At 44.7% G+C, this 20500-nt stretch overlaps 1 protein-coding gene across 1 annotated transcript in view; it reads left to right on the top strand.

The window, feature by feature from the left end:
* LOC126966107 (baculoviral IAP repeat-containing protein 6-like) overlaps positions 1-19672 on the top strand; it is a 70513-nt gene extending 50841 nt beyond the window's left edge. Inside the window, exons 37-48 of the mRNA XM_050809981.1 lie at positions 3026-3258; positions 5326-5507; positions 6899-7034; positions 7247-7331; positions 8245-8429; positions 12338-12430; positions 13548-13701; positions 17348-17490; positions 17810-18097; positions 18264-18515; positions 19007-19147; positions 19434-19672. Of these exons, the coding sequence (XP_050665938.1) occupies positions 3026-3258; positions 5326-5507; positions 6899-7034; positions 7247-7331; positions 8245-8429; positions 12338-12430; positions 13548-13701; positions 17348-17490; positions 17810-18097; positions 18264-18515; positions 19007-19147; positions 19434-19672 (2131 nt within the window). The remainder of the gene's footprint in view (positions 1-3025; positions 3259-5325; positions 5508-6898; positions 7035-7246; positions 7332-8244; positions 8430-12337; positions 12431-13547; positions 13702-17347; positions 17491-17809; positions 18098-18263; positions 18516-19006; positions 19148-19433) is intronic.
* Positions 19673-20500: the final 828 nt, after the last annotated feature.

The raw sequence follows: 20500 nt of genomic DNA, 5'->3' as shown, positions 1-20500 counted from the left end.
TAACGTGACTAGCGTGGCGTCGGGATCGTAATTACGTTGCTACTGGTCTAAGTCGAGGGGGTGGAGTGCTCATTGCAACTCGAAGATCACTTTCAGCGAAACCAAAGCCACACTATAACTCTAGTGCTGAAGATTTGTGGGTGACAGTTACTATTAACTGTCATATAAACTCTAATTAATCTGACTAATCTGCACATATGCGTTATCTATCTATGTGCTGCAAACCAGGGTTACTCCTTCTCACAGCAACTACATAATTTCCTAGGCCGAACGCAGGATATAATAATCGAGAATCTTTGTAATGACAGTAACGAATCATTTAGCGTTTGTAATTGTCAATCACAGGATGAAATTTTTTTCACGGATTAATTGGCATTTCTTGGTCTCAAGCAATTCAATGGAATCCGAAATATATATTATAAAACTCTTCATTTAGTGTTGTCCAATGGCGTGGTGACGGCCCCTAGGCGTTTAGATACATGTTTAATGGCGGTGACTGTGAGGCAATTAATGCTGAAATACAAACCATTAATTGGCATGTCGTTCTGTCGGATTTATCGCTTGATGAGTCGGTCACATTTTTCTATGAGTTTTTTGAAAAATTCAAAACAAGGTATATACCATCTAACTTTACTAAATCCAATCACTATCCAGTGTGGTAACTCTACTCTCTTATCCTATTATCTCTCTCTCCATCCATACTCTATCCACTTAATCTACTCTATCCATCATAAAAAAGCTATTAAAGAAAAATATAAATATTTACGTAAATGAAAAACTTTGGTAATATGTCGGATATGGTTTCTTAAAGGTGCAAGAATAAAAACTCTTGAAAAATCATGTTACGATAATTATATACGTACTGTTGAAAATTCTATAAAACTGAATCCAAAATACTTTTGGTCGTATATGAAGTCTAAACAAAATCTGAATTCTATGCCTAGTTGCATGCACCTTGCTGACAAAACCGTCAATACTGGCACAACTATTTGTAATGCCTTTTCTGTTAGTCAGGTTTATCCTGCACTAAGGCAAACCTTTAGCCCCAGTCAGCATGGTTTTCTTAGAGGTCGCTCGTCTGTCTCTAATCTTGCACTTCTTAATAATTATCTAACTGAAATAATGCAGCAAGGTGTCCAAGCTGATGTAATTTACACAGACTCCAGTAAGGCATTCGACCGAATATGGCATGACGTCCTTCTTTATAAGCTCTATAATATTGGTAACAGCGGTGATTTGTTAAGATGGTTTTCCCCCTATATACATAATCGTACTCAAGCTGTTGTTGTCAGTTATTACATCCCAGGGTGGGTACCCATATCGAGTGGCGTTCCTCAGGGTTCCTTGCTTGGCCTTCTATTGTTCGCAATATTTTATATGATGTCGTACGTACCGCTTACGTACCGCCAAAATATTGTGCTTTGCTGACGATATCAAAATCTACAATAAGGTATCATCATTCGATGATGCAATAGCACTACAAGAAGATCTACACCGATTGCAAAATTATTGTGTTGATCATAGCCTAGACCTAAACCCATCGAAATGTAGCGTAATGACATTCACGCGAAAGCGGCATCCTATAATTTTCAAATACCAGTTGAAATGTGAAAATGTGCAGAGGAGTAGTAAAATACAAGATCTTGGTGTTTTACTTGATTCGAAGCTACATACTACTTTGACCAACATATAAATTTAACTATATCAAAAGCTATGAAAGCTTTTGGATTTATTATAAGAAGCTCGCGTGATTTCCATCAAGTCAAGACACTGAAGATATTGTACTGCAGCTTCGTTCGGGGTCACTTAGAATATCTCTCGCATTTTGTAGCTTAGCCTCTCAAATCTGGAATCCCTTGTATTCTACATATATTTCTCGAATAGAAAATATTCAAAAAAAAATTGTTACGCTTTCTATGCTACCGTACTAACGATAGATACAATTCAAAGTCCTACGAGCAACATTTACTACCGCTTGAGAAACGACGTATGATCTCTGACATTGCTTTCTTCTTGAAAATAGCTCAAAATAAGGTTGATTGTCTTGATCTTCTTTCCGACAATTTCATTGAGAACTTCGTCAACTGCACTACGCTATAGCCGTTTATTGTATGTACCTCAATCATCTGCTAAATACCTGAGCAGTAGTTATATCTTCCGAGCTAGCTCCACCTGTAATAAATTATGCAGTGAAATAATTAATTTGGATATTTTAAATAAAACTGTCAAAGCAATGAAACAATGTATCGTGAAAACATTTTTTGAATCCTATGACTAACTTGTAAATATTAAGTGTGCTTATTATTAGATTATAATTTTACATGTTTACTCTTTATAATTTTGCTTCTTACTACTTCTAATGTATATTAATGAATATCTGTAATTAGTTCTAAGTTTTAATTGTAGTTTTATTTTGTGTAAATAATTGTTGATATTCCTTGAAATAAATAAAAAAAAATATCTCAAAGTTTACGATAATTTTGTAAATGTCGTCAGAGCCATCTTCTCACAATATGTAATCTTCACTAATTCTGAAAAATACCATTAATATGCCGGGAAAAACAATTTCCTTCAGTATTCAAAACTGTACTAATTTTACTTTGAATATTAATTAAAGAAATGTTATGTTATACTACTGTTTTATTTCTTCGCAATCGAAATAAAAAGCAGAGTTTATAACTCGTCTACAAAACCATTTTATTCTCGACATTACTATCAGCAAATTCAAACAATATTAGACATTGCTAAAAGTCTCGGATAAAAATGGTTCGTTTTGTGCACTCGTAAAGTAAATTTTGTTCTATAATCGTGCGCAAGGTTCGATGTTGCGGATGTATTTGCGTTCGCAAAGTACTATTTTCCCACACGTTGACAAGAGCGTGCGTAAATAATTATAGTGATTGAACTTTGCGTAACGTAATAGGAAAAATAGTATACGATACTCGTGCGCACGTAGGTCACTTGCGCACTTGTATCGTAATGTACTATTATGTGCGGCCCTTTTAAAACTTAGTATGTTTGTCAGTAATAAATGGGCCAGCGTGGTGTGCGCGTGCGTGCGCGGGCGCGGGTCGCTGTTCGCGGGCGGCGCGGGGGCGGCGGGGGCGGCGGCCGCAGCGCGCGCGCTGTGTGCGGCGGCGGCGGGCGGCGGGCCGGCGGCGCGGCGGGCGCTGCTGTGTGCGGCGCGGGCGGCGCCCGACCTGCGGCAGCCGCTGCTGGAGCACCTGCTGGACATCGACGACCACGCCTACGCCAACGGTGCGTGATATATTTTATATTGCATTGAGAGTAAGGCTGACTTACTCATTTTTTAATAATTAAGAAACAGACAGTCTTCCAAATGTTTTACTAAAATAAATAACTGATACCAGACCTATAGCTTCCTTAATTGATAAGTTTAATAGCGTACAATCTATTATAATTAATATCTAGAATTTAAACTATTACGATCGCTTGAATCTAAGTTAGAGCGTGAGAATTATCGTTCCTACATAAATTTGGCCGAGTCCAACATATCTAAAAATCGAAAGTTTTTCTGGAATTATGTTAACTCGAAAAGGAATCGTAACCACATCCCCGAAAATATGACCTACAACGGAAACTCATCAAACATAGGTGAAAAAATTTGCGACTACTTTAATGAATATTTCAACTCAGTATTTGTTGAAGATCATACACCTATTACAGACGAACTCCCATCAATAAACAACTTCATCAACATCTCAACTATTAACCTTACTCCAAATTTAGTTTACAAATACTTCCAAAACATAAATGGTAATAAAGGTGCAGGGTATGATGGGATTCATCCTTTATTATTAAAGAAATGTGCAAAAGCGTTATCCATTCCCATATTTATTATTTTTCAAAAATCTATTACTGAGGGTGTGTTTCGAAATATTTGGAAACAGGCATTAATTACCCCTATCTTTAAAAATGGTGATACTAAACTAGTTACAAACTATTTCATAATTATCCTCACTAGCCAATATACTGGAAAAAATTGTTACTGACCAATTAGCTGAAGCAGTTAAACATCACATTTCTCGCCAACAACACGGCTTCTTTCGAGGTAGGAGTGTAGATACCAATTTAGTTTGTTTTACAGATTTTATTCTAAACGCACTAGACGCTGGATGTCAAGTTGACACTGTATATACAGCATTTCCCAAACCATTTGACAAAATAAATCATAACCTCCTCATAACGAAATTATCTTCATTCGGTATACACGGCAACCTTCTAAGGTGGATTAAATCGTACATTAGTAATCGAAGTCAAGCGGTTACATTTCAAATTTTCTTAATGTTACCTCCGGAGTTCCTCAGGGATCCCATTTGGGTCCTTTAATTTTCTCTTTATTTATAACGATATTGATCACGTTTTTAATGAATCTTGTCATTTGCTTTACGCTGATGACACAATTTTTTTTTTAAATTATTACAAACTGTCAGCATTTACAATATGATTTTGATAAATTAAATGATTATTGCACGACAAATCGTCTCTACCTTAACCTTCAAAAATGTCATATGATCTCATTCACAAGGAAACAGAATAAAATAATCTTCGATTATATATAAGAAAATAAATAATAAATAAATAAAAATAATTATACAAACATATAAAAATACTTTAAGGTGTAATACTTTAACATATCATACAAATGCTATGAGAATTTAAATATTGAAAAACTGGAACAGGAAGTTATATCTACACTATAATCGTGGTGAAAATTATTACTGTATAATTTACTCGTCCGACGAACAAAACTATTTTCTATATAACAAATAGAACAAGAATCTATATAAATTAATTAATTTGAATGTCATATGCGTTTATGACGGTAAGGTATTTTTATGCAACAACTAGGGAAAATCCATAATATTTGTACAAAATAACAGTATCAAAAAAAAAAAACTACGTTTAAAAAAACCTACTTCAAAAACTGAAAAGTATCAAATTACTAAATAAATAATTTATTACACCTTTACCACAGTAGATATATGTATGAGTACGGAAACTAAGCCTTGTTGATAAAATACATTGAAGCAATAGTGTTGTCAGGTTATTTTTCTGACAAGTTCCATAATAGGGGCGTTGCGGAACGTTAAAGAGTAAAAAGCGTAAGATTTTTATGTATACTGTATGTATAATGGCAATACAGTGTCTAATACAATATTATAGTCTACATGATGACTGTTATATAATATTTTTAAAAACATTTTATTGAATGTTTTTTTGTCCCCCAAATGTCTACCATATGTGAGTTAGTGTAATGACAATCAAAAAGCCTTTGTTTGAGTTGGTTTTGGTTCCATGCAGCGTTCCAGTCGCGGGCGGGCGACGGCAGCTCGTGCGGCGCGTGGGACGTGGCGTGCGCGGTGTGCCGCTGGAGCGCGGGCGCGTGCGTGGGCGCGTACGTCGGGTGGGTGAAGCGGGCGGCCGAGCGAGCCATCGTGACGCGCACGCCGCCCTCGGCCGCCGCGCTCACCACGCTGGCGTCGGTGAGTGGACCGATTTATGTAACACCGTTGACAACTGCTCCTGCTGGATTAGAATACGGTTTATTTTATCTCACTCGTATTCTACGACTATAGGTAAAATTTGACATTTCAGCAGAGCTGTTCTCCACTGCACGCTGCTTTTAGTGCTCAAAGAGAATAGGTGAAAACGACTACAACGTGTCAATCTGAGTGACGAATTTCGTGATAGTAGCTTGTCATCGCTGATAAAAACAAAGCAGCAATCGTGCATATACTATACATAAAGACGTGGTGGTTCCTACACACTGTTCCTTACTTATGGTGCATGCTGAGTGTGGCAGAAGAAGAATGAAAGCAGAATAGTTATATAGTGGAAAGAAATAGTGCAATGTGAGAGCAGTTAGGTATTGAGAAGAAAATGATTGATCATTTAGAGATAATGGATGAAAATGTATGCTGCGGAAGTATTTATCCTGTTCAGACTGTGATGATCTTTACTTCAGGCAAAAAATCCCATATCACAATATTTAGTATTTAAATTAAATAAAATAGAATACAATTAAGTAAAATATATACATAAGCTTATATCAGTCACAAAACATCGTCATTTATTTGCAATTTTTGGCTTAATGCATGCAAATCCAATGCTCGAAAATGGACCAGTTCGTGAGCCGAGACACCAATTAAAGGATGGTATTTTCCGACGATTGCAACCTGCTCACGAATCCCGCAACATGTTATGACGTCATTACGTTAGTTATAAGTTATTTATACAACAGTTGCATACAAGACTTTATCTACACCCAGAATATGAATCCTCTAAAAGATTCTGGAACATTTAGCTTACTGCTAACATTAAAACACCATTCCTAGTAGTAACTTACTATCATTCATTACTGATTGTATACAAATAAACAAGTATTAATGAAACATTTATTTTAGTAGTAATTTACATTTAGTTACTATAGTGAAATAATTAAAATTCACTCGAATATAATGTTCTTTTGCAGCGTTTAAAATGAATCACTCATTTTTTTTAAACAAAACAATAACAATATCGAAGAAAAATGGCGGGGATACGAATAACCTACTTTTTTTTTACGGCGCGCGACGTTCTGTTAGTGTGGAACGCGGGTAAACGAAAATGTTCTTTTTTTGAAATTCATACAGATACCACGCATCGAGCAATAAGAATGTGGCTGTCTGTTGAAACTCTTTGCGCATGAAGGGATAAAAAGAAACATAGGAGTATTGTTATGAAATTCTGTACAACATTACAACACTCTTTTGGATGATGTAATGGTTATTAGAACATTGGGTGTTTTAATGTTGGCAATAAGTTAACTGTTTCAGAATCTTTAATAGAGGATTTAAAGCATGGGTGTAGATAAAATCATTAAACGTATGTACAGGTACTGTGGAGCACAAAGGAAGAAAAGCTGCTGGATAATTTAGAGCAGCTTATTACGGACGACCTCTTTGAACTCATCTACACCTGGATACAGGAGGTCGAGGAGCACAGCCTCATGAAGAAATCTTTGGATGCAAGTAAGCAAATTATTAATCTTGGATCTTGTAGCTCTCAACATGCCAGCTTATAAACACTTAATTAATATATAATATATATTAATAAAAAACAGTGAGGGTTAGGCTCTTTAACGCTCACATTGCGACAAGCTCATCATTGGATCGCTGTAGTACAGTACTACTATATTAATCTAAATAGGTGACATATACACATAATACATTGTTGTTTCCAGTTATGTGCTCGGTGTGCTACATACGTCCCGAGTTGTTCAAACAGCTGCTCGAACGAATGGAGATACCTATTGATGTTGATGAAAGGTATTTATATCACTGTATATTATAAAACAAAGTCCCCCGCTGCTTCTGTCTGTGTCTGTTCGCGATAAACACAAACGAATGCACCGATTTTCGTGCTGTTTTCACCAATGGATAGTGTCGTTCTCGAGCATGGTTTTAGTATATTATAATTTGTTAAGTTTTTGTATACATTAACGATATTTGTTGGAGGAGTCGGGAAAAAATAAGCCGTCTGGGAGCTTTCAACGAAAACCGTTTGAGCTCGAATTGTTGCTGAATCCCAGTGCTCTGTGAACGACTGGATCACTTGGCGTTGCGTAAAGACGTCGCTTCGTTGTGTGTCTTCTACACCTTATCAAGGGGAGTGTTCTGTTCCAAAGAGCTGTTTCACCTGATTCCTGCCGCCTTGCCCGAATTCTACCTTCGCAGGGCACGCCACAAATTCGGATTTCATCCGCACCATCTGGATGTGTGGCGTTATTCCACAGTGCGGTTTTCAAGGAAATTTCCTCCAAGTACTATAAAGCTGTGGAATGATTTTCCTTGTGCGGTGTTTCCGGGACGATATGACATGGGTACTTTCAAAAAAAGCGCGTACACCTTCCTTAAAGACCGGCAACGGTCCTGTGTTTCCTCTAGTGTTGCAGGAGAATGTGGTCGGCGATGATCACTTCACACCAGGGAGCCGTATGCTCGTTTGTCCTCCGATTCCATTAAAAAAAGTATTCGCATAAAGTGTCACTTAATTAACAGGCCAAATGGCCCAGCGTTGGTTTCCAAACCAGCAAACATGCTGAGTTGGGACCATTTTTTGAATCGTTCATTCGTTTATATTGCTTGTTTATAACCAAGATTTATAAATCTTAAATTAATTTTTATTTTATATCTTTTGTATTTGTCCATACTACTTATACGTTTCAATATTTTTGAACAGTATGGAGTGCCAGACGGACGACGGCAAGACGCGGCGCCCATCCAGCGCGGCCGTGGACCTGTCGTTCGCGCGGCGCCTGCGCGGCTCGCAGCTGCGCACGCTGGCCGCCGCCGCCATGTCGCCGCCGCACGCGCACACGCTGCGGACGTCGCCGCTGCCCGCCGCGCTCATGCACGCTGTCACTGGTCTGTAATAGTCTCTATGTACACCCTACGCGGCGCCTGCGCGGCTCGCAGCTGCGCACGCTGGCCGCCGCCGCCATGTCGCCGCCGCACGCGCACACGCTGCGGACGTCGCCGCTGCCCGCCGCGCTCATGCACGCTGTCACTGGTCTGTAATAGTCTCTATGTACACCCTACGCGGCGCCTGCGCGGCTCGCAGCTGCGCACGCTGGCCGCCGCCGCCATGTCGCCGCCGCACGCGCACACGCTGCGGACGTCGCCGCTGCCCGCCGCGCTCATGCACGCTGTCACTGGTCTGTAATAGTCTCTATGTACACCCTACGCGGCGCCTGCGCGGCTCGCAGCTGCGCACGCTGGCCGCCGCCGCCATGTCGCCGCCGCACGCGCACACGCTGCGGACGTCGCCGCTGCCCGCCGCGCTCATGCACGCTGTCACTGGTCTGTAATAGTCTCTATGTACACCCTACGCGGCGCCTGCGCGGCTCGCAGCTGCGCACGCTGGCCGCCGCCGCCATGTCGCCGCCGCACGCGCACACGCTGCGGACGTCGCCGCTGCCCGCCGCGCTCATGCACGCTGTCACTGGTCTGTAATAGTCTCTATGTACACCCTACGCGGCGCCTGCGCGGCTCGCAGCTGCGCACGCTGGCCGCCGCCGCCATGTCGCCGCCGCACGCGCACACGCTGCGGACGTCGCCGCTGCCCGCCGCGCTCATGCACGCTGTCACTGGTCTGTAATAGTCTCTATGTACACCCTACGCGGCGCCTGCGCGGCTCGCAGCTGCGCACGCTGGCCGCCGCCGCCATGTCGCCGCCGCACGCGCACACGCTGCGGACGTCGCCGCTGCCCGCCGCGCTCATGCACGCTGTCACTGGTCTGTAATAGTCTCTATGTACACCCTACGCGGCGCCTGCGCGGCTCGCAGCTGCGCACGCTGGCCGCCGCCGCCATGTCGCCGCCGCACGCGCACACGCTGCGGACGTCGCCGCTGCCCGCCGCGCTCATGCACGCTGTCACTGGTCTGTAATAGTCTCTATGTACACCCTACGCGGCGCCTGCGCGGCTCGCAGCTGCGCACGCTGGCCGCCGCCGCCATGTCGCCGCCGCACGCGCACACGCTGCGGACGTCGCCGCTGCCCGCCGCGCTCATGCACGCTGTCACTGGTCTGTAATAGTCTCTATGTACACCCTACGCGGCGCCTGCGCGGCTCGCAGCTGCGCACGCTGGCCGCCGCCGCCATGTCGCCGCCGCACGCGCACACGCTGCGGACGTCGCCGCTGCCCGCCGCGCTCATGCACGCTGTCACTGGTCTGTAATAGTCTCTATGTACACCCTACGCGGCGCCTGCGCGGCTCGCAGCTGCGCACGCTGGCCGCCGCCGCCATGTCGCCGCCGCACGCGCACACGCTGCGGACGTCGCCGCTGCCCGCCGCGCTCATGCACGCTGTCACTGGTCTGTAATAGTCTCTATGTACACCCTACGCGGCGCCTGCGCGGCTCGCAGCTGCGCACGCTGGCCGCCGCCGCCATGTCGCCGCCGCACGCGCACACGCTGCGGACGTCGCCGCTGCCCGCCGCGCTCATGCACGCTGTCACTGGTCTGTAATAGTCTCTATGTACACCCTACGCGGCGCCTGCGCGGCTCGCAGCTGCGCACGCTGGCCGCCGCCGCCATGTCGCCGCCGCACGCGCACACGCTGCGGACGTCGCCGCTGCCCGCCGCGCTCATGCACGCTGTCACTGGTCTGTAATAGTCTCTATGTACACCCTACGCGGCGCCTGCGCGGCTCGCAGCTGCGCACGCTGGCCGCCGCCGCCATGTCGCCGCCGCACGCGCACACGCTGCGGACGTCGCCGCTGCCCGCCGCGCTCATGCACGCTGTCACTGGTCTGTAATAGTCTCTATGTACACCCTACGCGGCGCCTGCGCGGCTCGCAGCTGCGCACGCTGGCCGCCGCCGCCATGTCGCCGCCGCACGCGCACACGCTGCGGACGTCGCCGCTGCCCGCCGCGCTCATGCACGCTGTCACTGGTCTGTAATAGTCTCTATGTACACCCTACGCGGCGCCTGCGCGGCTCGCAGCTGCGCACGCTGGCCGCCGCCGCCATGTCGCCGCCGCACGCGCACACGCTGCGGACGTCGCCGCTGCCCGCCGCGCTCATGCACGCTGTCACTGGTCTGTAATAGTCTCTATGTACACCCTACGCGGCGCCTGCGCGGCTCGCAGCTGCGCACGCTGGCCGCCGCCGCCATGTCGCCGCCGCACGCGCACACGCTGCGGACGTCGCCGCTGCCCGCCGCGCTCATGCACGCTGTCACTGGTCTGTAATAGTCTCTATGTACACCCTACGCGGCGCCTGCGCGGCTCGCAGCTGCGCACGCTGGCCGCCGCCGCCATGTCGCCGCCGCACGCGCACACGCTGCGGACGTCGCCGCTGCCCGCCGCGCTCATGCACGCTGTCACTGGTCTGTAATAGTCTCTATGTACACCCTACGCGGCGCCTGCGCGGCTCGCAGCTGCGCACGCTGGCCGCCGCCGCCATGTCGCCGCCGCACGCGCACACGCTGCGGACGTCGCCGCTGCCCGCCGCGCTCATGCACGCTGTCACTGGTCTGTAATAGTCTCTATGTACACCCTACGCGGCGCCTGCGCGGCTCGCAGCTGCGCACGCTGGCCGCCGCCGCCATGTCGCCGCCGCACGCGCACACGCTGCGGACGTCGCCGCTGCCCGCCGCGCTCATGCACGCTGTCACTGGTCTGTAATAGTCTCTATGTACACCCTACGCGGCGCCTGCGCGGCTCGCAGCTGCGCACGCTGGCCGCCGCCGCCATGTCGCCGCCGCACGCGCACACGCTGCGGACGTCGCCGCTGCCCGCCGCGCTCATGCACGCTGTCACTGGTCTGTAATAGTCTCTATGTACACCCTACGCGGCGCCTGTGCGGCTCGCAGCTGCGCACGCTGGCCGCCGCCGCCATGTCGCCGCCGCACGCGCACACGCTGCGGACGTCGCCGCTGCCCGCCGCGCTCATGCACGCTGTCACTGGTCTGTAATAGTCTCTATGTACACCCTACGCGGCGCCTGCGCGGCTCGCAGCTGCGCACGCTGGCCGCCGCCGCCATGTCGCCGCCGCACGCGCACACGCTGCGGACGTCGCCGCTGCCCGCCGCGCTCATGCACGCTGTCACTGGTCTGTAATAGTCTCTATGTACACCCTACGCGGCGCCTGCGCGGCTCGCAGCTGCGCACGCTGGCCGCCGCCGCCATGTCGCCGCCGCACGCGCACACGCTGCGGACGTCGCCGCTGCCCGCCGCGCTCATGCACGCTGTCACTGGTCTGTAATAGTCTCTATGTACACCCTACGCGGCGCCTGCGCGGCTCGCAGCTGCGCACGCTGGCCGCCGCCGCCATGTCGCCGCCGCACGCGCACACGCTGCGGACGTCGCCGCTGCCCGCCGCGCTCATGCACGCTGTCACTGGTCTGTAATAGTCTCTATGTACACCCTACGCGGCGCCTGCGCGGCTCGCAGCTGCGCACGCTGGCCGCCGCCGCCATGTCGCCGCCGCACGCGCACACGCTGCGGACGTCGCCGCTGCCCGCCGCGCTCATGCACGCTGTCACTGATTAATAATTATTAATAATAATTCTGCCAATATTTGTCTTTAAAAAATTCGACACGTGTTTCGCCTCTACACGAGGCATCCTCAGGTCGTGTTGTCTCGCCAAAATCTGGCACGAGGTTTTGGTTAGTCTCGAAACACGTTTCGAATTGTTTAAAGATAAATATTGGTGGAATTAACACTAAAGAAAAATCAAATCATTTGGAATTTTATTTTAACTTCATGTTTCGATACAACGATTGAAATTGCAAACTTAAAAAATTACATGCCAATTTTCTTATTTCAGAATTCTGTGAAGCGAAATTACAAGTAATAGAATCAAAGGCCGCACAAGAAGACTCTCATATGACAGATGTAGAAGATAAAGAGCTAAAGAACGGTAACACTAAATATTTTTTGTTAGTCATCTTAGATTATAATAGTTATGTTTATTAGTAATGAAAATAATGTTCATAGGTTGTTTTATATTTGACATCCATGTGCTACCTTGACCTATATTTGAACAATTTTGTATATAACTTTTAATGGTATAGTTTTAATTTTAATTTTTTTCTGTACGGAATGCGACTTAGTTTTACACCACATAACTAGGTTATTATCTGAAAATAGTTAACTCTTTCGAGCTAGACAGCATAAAAGTAAACTCGGATGCTGTTTTACACTCTGACCAGCGACCAATTGATATATGTTGCGGCAAGGTATTAAATGTGGTATCGAATGTAGATGTATTAAGTATATAGTGGTTTACCATAAAAGAGAATGAGAGCAGAAGAGAAGTTGTGTACACGCAAAATAATCTTTTAACACTTCAATTGGGTGCTATAAGCAATTTCAACCCGAGTAAAAGTAGATGAGTAATATAATTATATTTTTATTTAAATCAACTATGAAATCGCTTAAGTATCAGTATATATACAGAATAAATATTGGAAGAAAGAAATACCTGCTGCAGTCAAACTTATAAAAAAAACACTTTTTCTTAACCCAATGTTTTTATGAAATAATCCGAGCGAATTCATATAAGTGAACAACGTTCGAGTCTGCTCGTATTGGACGCGGTCATCATAGTGTACTCAGATAATGAATACACGGCTTTAATACTAAATTATAAGTTTACGTTTGCACGCCGTGCGTATATCATTGTGTGAGTCCCAGTGGACAGTCCAGTTTGCACACCGGCAAGATTATGAGTACCTGCCAGCCTATTTCTGCCGTGAAGCAGTAATTTGTAAACATTACTGTGTTTCGGTCTGAAGGGCGCCGTAGCCAGTGAAATTACTGGGCAAATGAGACTTAATATCATATGTCTCAAGTTGACTAGCTTTTTTGGGTTTCCAACAATCCTGAGCGGCACTGTATTGTAATGGGCAGGGCATATCAATTACCATCAGCTGAACATACTACTTATCTCGTCCCTTATTGGCATAAAAAAAATGTGTACATTAAAAATAAGGTGGTCGTACATGGTGTACTGTGAGTGCGCGTATATGTTACAGGGCTGCCGTCGCTGCGGGCCGTGTGCGACATCGTGGAGTGGGCGCGCCTGGTGAGCTGCGAGCGCGGCATGAAGCAGTGGCTGGGCGCGGAGGGCGCCGGCTTCTGGCGCCCGCTGCTGCGTCTGCTGTGCACCAACCACCCGCGCGACCACGCGTCAGTAGAACACACGTGATATCATGCAAATTGTTTTAATTGTTACGGTGGAAATAGGGTTGTTCTACGTGCTAGTAGTTTTTTCTCAAAATTTGTAGAATCTGTTGAAGTATATATTTAATTTTATTATATTTATAAGTGGTCGTTGACTTTAAGCAAATAATGAATAAATTTAACCGACTTCTCAAAACTAACTAAAGTATTAAAACACGTGGGATAAAAGTTGGTTGTGGAAGGAAGTAGAGGGCGATGTCTACCTGCAATAATTATTTGTCACTTTGTAATAAGAATCATATAAGAATATACAATTTGATAGTATCACGTCATTCTCTTTAACTGACCTATATACCTAAAATGAAAACAATAACTGTGCTATTACAAAAAAAATAAACGTGTGTTGAACACTTGTTTTAAAAAAAATCTATTACAAATCGGTCTTTCTGTTGTTTAGCGGGAAAAAATCTTTAGATATTGCTTATATTTAATCACGAGTAGAAGCTTGTCTTAGGTATGTCCAACAGATAGATCATATGTATGTGGAAGGTTTAGATTATATGATGACAGATAGATGACAGGTGACAAAAATTGCTTTCCGTTCCTTTATTTGTGCCTTTACACTTCAGTTTATGTTGTGTTTAACGACGTTTTTGTTAAACACAAGCTAAACACTGTTTTGTAATAGGAAAAGATTTTTTTTATTAACTGTCATCAGTCGGTAACTACTATAATCAGTTCCGTAGAGTTTGGTTAAACGATTTGGGTTTTGGAGGCCATCGCCTCAACCAGCCCTTATTCTAATGAGACTTGCTTTCGTTTTAGTCTTCTCATGGCTTGAGAGGGCTCGAGCTGTTTAGTAGCCAACGGATTTGGGTGAGTGGCTAGGCGTTCGGCGTAGCGTCCGGAATGTTTCTTTATTTCCTCCTTTATAGTGGGCATGTCCAGATATTTATGTATCTCGTCATTGCGAGCAAACCAGAGTGCATTTACTACTATCCGCAAGATACCGTTTTGTGCTCTTTGAAAACATATTATGTTGCTGTCACTGGCAGTTCCCCATAGTTGAATGCCATAGGTCCAAAAAAGGCTTGACGACTGCATTATATAGAAGTAATTTGTTTTGAATTGAATTGAATTCCGTCCCATTAGCCAGTACATATTCTTGAATTTAAGGTTGACTTCATTTCGTTTATGTATTATATGGGATTTAACCCTAGGTACTTAATACAATCACAGTGTGGCAAGACATCATTGCCTAGTTGTACTGGAGGGCAGATTCCTCTTCTCATGCTGAAGGTGATGTGATGGGATTTTTGGGCGCTGGCTTTAATGCGCCATTTTGCTAACCACTGGAATGTGCGATTAAGAACCTGCTGCAGCTGGTAACTGGCTGATTCAGCTGATTCCTGGGAGGAAAGGTAGGCGATGTAATCCGCATAAGTAGCGACAGTCACACTATCTGATGTGGACAGGTCACTAGTATATATGTTATAAAGAGTAGGGCCAATCACTGAACCCTGCGGTACACCAGTGTCAATGTTGTAAAAACCTGATTGACCTGGCTTCACCATGCTTAACCTGGAATATTCTTTCGGCTAGGTACGAGGCTAAAATGTTGAAGAAGGAGTGGGGTAACATTTGTTTCACTTTGCAAAGTCAGACGCGGTCAAAGGCTTGCTGTACGTCCAAGAAGGCTGCCGAACAATATTGTTTGTTTTCAAAGCACTGTCGTATTACGTCGTGAACTCGGTGTACTTGTTCTATCGTGGAGTGCGCTTTTCTAAATCCAAATTGATGCAATGGAATGATGTTGCATTCATCTATTTGGGATTTCAAGTGAATAAGAAATATTCTCTCCCAGAGTTTCGACAGCACAAGGGTTAGGCTGATGGGGCGGTAAGATGTTATATCTTGAGCGGGTTTGCCGGGCTTGTGAACCATAACAATCTGAGACACCTTCCAAGGTGCAGGGAAGTGTTGCGTTCTAAGAATTGCATTGAACAGGCAGGCTAGGAATGTGATTGTTTTCTTTGGCAGTTCTTTGAATAGCTTCGGCGTGATCAGGTCGTAGCCTGGGGCCTTTTTAAAATGCAGGGACTTAATCGTACGTACAACTTCTCTGGGGGATGTCAGTCTAAGGGGAAGCGTCATTTGAAGATCCTGGCTTAGTATCTCGTCCTGTTCGCTTTCGTCATTTTCAGCGATGGCATCGTTAGGTCGAAATACTTCTGCTAGGTAAGAAGCAAAGGCTTCAGCTTTTTCACTATCTGTTTTCGCCCATGCACAGTTAGGAGATTTTATAGGGGGGCAGTGTTTCTGTGGCTTATTGACGCTTCTAGACGCTCCACAGAGAGTTATCGTTCTGTCCAGTGGGTGACATCAGTTCTAATGTTTTTAATCTGAGGTTAGACAACTCCTTCAGCATTTTCTTCAGCTCCCTCGAAGCGCGATTAAATCTCGTCTTGTCGGCTGCGAGATGAGACTGATGCCAATTTCTCCTAAGGCGACGTATTTCCTCGAGCTTTAATCTAATTTCCATTGGCGTAGTACGATATTTATATGATTCAGATAAGCTGGGTGTATTCAGCCAGGCAGCCGTTTGAATCAGGTTAGTAATCTACAAACAGGCCTCATCATTTGGAGACTTCAACGGAGTATGTAAATTGGTTTTCTCCTCTAACTGCATGCGGAAGCCATCCCAGTCTGTTTTATGATTATATAGTTTCTCCGGTTTTCCCTCGTTAATCACCCCTGCGCTTAGGTTTAGGATGACTGGGGTGTGGTCGGCCGAGCCATCGAGACAAGACTCTACGCTTGTGTACAGGTGACTGACGCCTTTTGAAATGTAGAAATCTAGAAGATCAGGTAACCTTTTGGGCCTGATGACTGTCGATTTTTACACTTTGCTTTATTAAGAGTGATTCTATTTTTGAGGGTTTTTCGTGGTTTTCTCTACCGGTGTATGCAGTGTGGTCTGTTTCCTTCAGGTGATTATTACGTCCGGTAACCACGTCAGAGTATGATATTTGACTTGTATTTCGTCCAGTTGAGGGTTTGGGGACCCCATTCCCAGTCTGTATAATGACTTCAGTATTGGGTTTAGATGGACGCTTCCTACTATCAACATTGATATCGGCCGAGTATGGTTCTTTTCGGGTTTTCTTTGTTTTTCTTAGCAGGATCTCTCTATAAACCTGGCATCCTTTAAAGTAAGCAGGGTGGTCTTGAAGACACAATGCACATTTCGCTGGTGAGTTTCTACCTTTTTTAGGGCATTGGGCAGTGTCATGTCCTTCGGCACACTTTAGGCAGCGAAGAGGCCGCATGCAGTTATTTTTCGAGTGTCCATATTGTTGGCAGCGTTTGCACTGGACTATCGTTGTTGATTTGCGAGGGTCTTCTATTTTGACGCGCTGATGGTATATGTACTGGATAGATTTTATTTCATTATTGTTTATGCTTTGTTCAACATTAACAAAAAATGTGGAGGTTGGAATTTTGTCAGGGCCGTAATAGAAAAAGATAAACTTTATTTTAGACGTCGTTATTAGGTCACTGACATTGTTATAGTTCAGAGACTGCTTTAGAAACAAACAAAACACGTTTCTAAGCCGTGTTTAAATTATTATTGTATTATTTATATTCCCAGGTCATGGCAGGAGGGCGCGTTGTTTGCGTTGTTAGAAGAGAACACGATCCGTCTTTTCTCGGAGCTGACAGTGTGTCACACGGCAAACCAGAAACTGTTCGCGACTACACTGCACTCCATACTCGATTCCATGGAACACACAGGTAAGAGTAAGATTTAACCACGCTTTAAGGCTTTTTTATATTTAGATTAAGATACCTTAAGATACATAAAAAAAGACTCGCATATTATGTCAAGATTTAAATGCAACTAGCGAGTCAAGCGAGCGATTATTTATAAGTACTTATTATAAATAAATAATTATATATTATTAATTACTTATAAATATCGCTCCTGATAAGAGTAGCCATTAATAATGGAAGAATTTACAGACACTGAGCAGAGCTTAGACTTTTCGATATTGGAATACATTTAATTGGAAAGTGGTGCAAAGAATATTGATACACGTGTGTTATGCATCAGGTACTGAGGGGATATCTGGGTTCACCCGGTCGCTGATCCTGCGGCTGGTACTGTCGGGCGAGCGCACCACGGTGTCAGTGCGGTGGGCGCCTCCATCACCCGTCACGTCTCCGGTCGCATCAAATGTCACGTCCCCCGTCTCGTCGCCGGTCACGTCACCGACGGTGGCCCCTGACACGTGGACGGCGCCGCCCCACGCGGGCCACCCCGCCGCTCGAGGCGTCACGTTGCTCACGCTGCCAGCGCATACCACCATCAAGACTCTGCTCGCAGAACATCGGCCTCCACGTTAGTATTGCCTTATTTACTTGCACAGACTTTAATTAAAATGCATGAAGAACTATATAAATACCATACGAAAAAGTTAATTCGATTTGGCACTTGACTGATTTTGAGTTTATTCTATTATTAGTAAGCTATAAGCTAGTCTCATTGACTATTCCTTCATCGATAGTGCCAGTAATGGAAGAGGAACTGAAGCTGTCTACATCCAACTCGTCGGCGTCGACGTCCGGGTCGGTGCTGCGCAGCGCATCAGACACGGCCATCATGGCCGTAGCGGAAGCCTGGGAGCTGTCTCTTGCCGCCGCAAGCGCCTCGAAGGACAAGCGTGTGAAGGACGTGAAGAACGCTCTCAAACAGCAGATGAACAAGAAGAGGCAGAGCAAGGCTAGCACAGATGTCGCCACGACGTCCATTTTCGAAGGTATGTGTTCCTACAAACATATATAATATTTACTTTACACAACTGTTAATTTAAACATATTCCGAATATTAATAATTGGCCATATTTGTTCGACATTATTTAATAATTGTAAAAATTTTGGCAAATGAATAAACTTAATATTGACCAAAACTCTAGATTTAAAATATAGTTGCATAGATATATTTAATCTGGTGCAGGTTCTGACAACCTACATACATATAAGTGAAAGAATTTTTTGGTTTTTTGTTTATTCTCATAATTTTTTTTTAATAAGAATTTATTACCATTATGTATGGTATGATACTTATCTGAAATAAACTATATACATATATATTTTATATTTTTTCATTTATCATCTCTAATATGGTGAAGGTTTTTATTCTGAAGGTCAGAAATATTTTAGTGCAAAGCAGGACTACAATATAAATATTTATTAGAGAAACTCAATTTCATCAATGAATCCATTTACTTAGGTTAGTGTTTGTTTGCAGAAAGCACAGAGAAGATCCTGGTGCAGGCGGCGGGTATCAGTGAATACATCCCGAGCAGTGTCACACTGGGCGAACTGAGCGAGTGTGCGGCCGGCCCGCAGCTTGCGCTCACTCTGCGTGCGCGTCGCGCCGAAACATCCGGTCAGTGCGCACACCGATCACATTTATTACAGTCAGACGTCCGTAGACAGATGTACTGGGGTCGCTTTAATGAATAAATGTTTTACATGGGGATTGCAGAATTTCTTTTTGTGACGAAACGTGGCCGTGGATATCGAGTAGTGTCAATGAATGCGAAAATATGGCATCGGGGCATCTGTCCAGCTGTGAAATATGCATGCAATATAATATACTATATGCTTAAATTTCGCTAATAGACAGGACCAAAAAATTGAAATAAATGAACGGAACAATGTTACGTGTATAGAATCGCCGCCGCTGTGGCTCGGCTGTGTCGGCGGCGGCTCGTGCGCGGGCGGCGTGCTGCGCGCGTTCGGCGCGTGCGGCGGCCTGGCGCTGGTGGCGGCCCGCCTGCCGCGCCCGCACGCCGTGCCCGCGCCGCCGCCCGCGCCGCCGCACCACGCGCTCGAGCTGGACTGGATCAAACTGGACGATGCCTATGAGGTAATGCCCGTTAGCATCATAGCCGCCGGTTCGGAACCATAATATGAACAATTACCTCTCGTCCGATCGACATGGATATTCTCGTTCTAGATCTGCATGCAAAATCTGGATATCTTTTATTGAATATATAATCAATGCGATAGATAAAAATAAGGAAGTTTTACTTTATATAAATTAAAAGTTTTTATTTACTTGACGTCTAAATTGAAATGGTGTCGTCTTGAATAAGTCAAGGTCGTATTCACTATTAAATTCATTATAAAGTTTGCCTGCTCTTATAAGAAAACTGTTCTGTCTATAATTACATTTTGCTGATTGCATTTCAAGTATGTTGCCTCGCCTTTGGGAGCTGACAGTGGTTCGTAAGCCAATCTGCTCTAGCAGTTCTGCACAGTTAACTCTACCGTTTGCTATATTTAGGATATAAGTAATGTCTGCAACACGTCGCCTTTCTTGGAGAGGCAAAAAAAATTTTTTTTACAGCGTTTTTTTTATAGTTTTTTGTACGGAATTGTAAGTAACGTATGAATCTTTTCTGTATTGCTTCAATGCGGTTAATGTACAAATTATAAACAGGATTCCATACTTGAGATGCGTATTCTAGATGGCTACGAACGTAAGCACAGTATAATATTTTCATCAGTTTAATTGATGTTAGTTCAGAACACATCCTTATGATAAACCCTAATGTCTTATTAGCCTTAATAATTATATTGTTTATGTGTAGATCAAATAGAAGCTTTGAATCAAAGATCTTTAATGGATGATACTCTTGTTATCGATGTTCCAGATATTGAGTAATTTTCATATATGACATTCTGTTTTCTAGTATATGTGCAAATAAAGCATTTTGAAATATTGAGATCTAAT

Source organism: Leptidea sinapis, chromosome 9, assembly GCF_905404315.1.
Source record: "Leptidea sinapis chromosome 9, ilLepSina1.1, whole genome shotgun sequence".
Taxonomy (NCBI): domain Eukaryota; kingdom Metazoa; phylum Arthropoda; class Insecta; order Lepidoptera; family Pieridae; genus Leptidea; species Leptidea sinapis.
The sequence above is the reverse complement of the archived record's forward strand: the minus strand, read 5'-3'. Positions and strand labels throughout refer to the sequence as shown.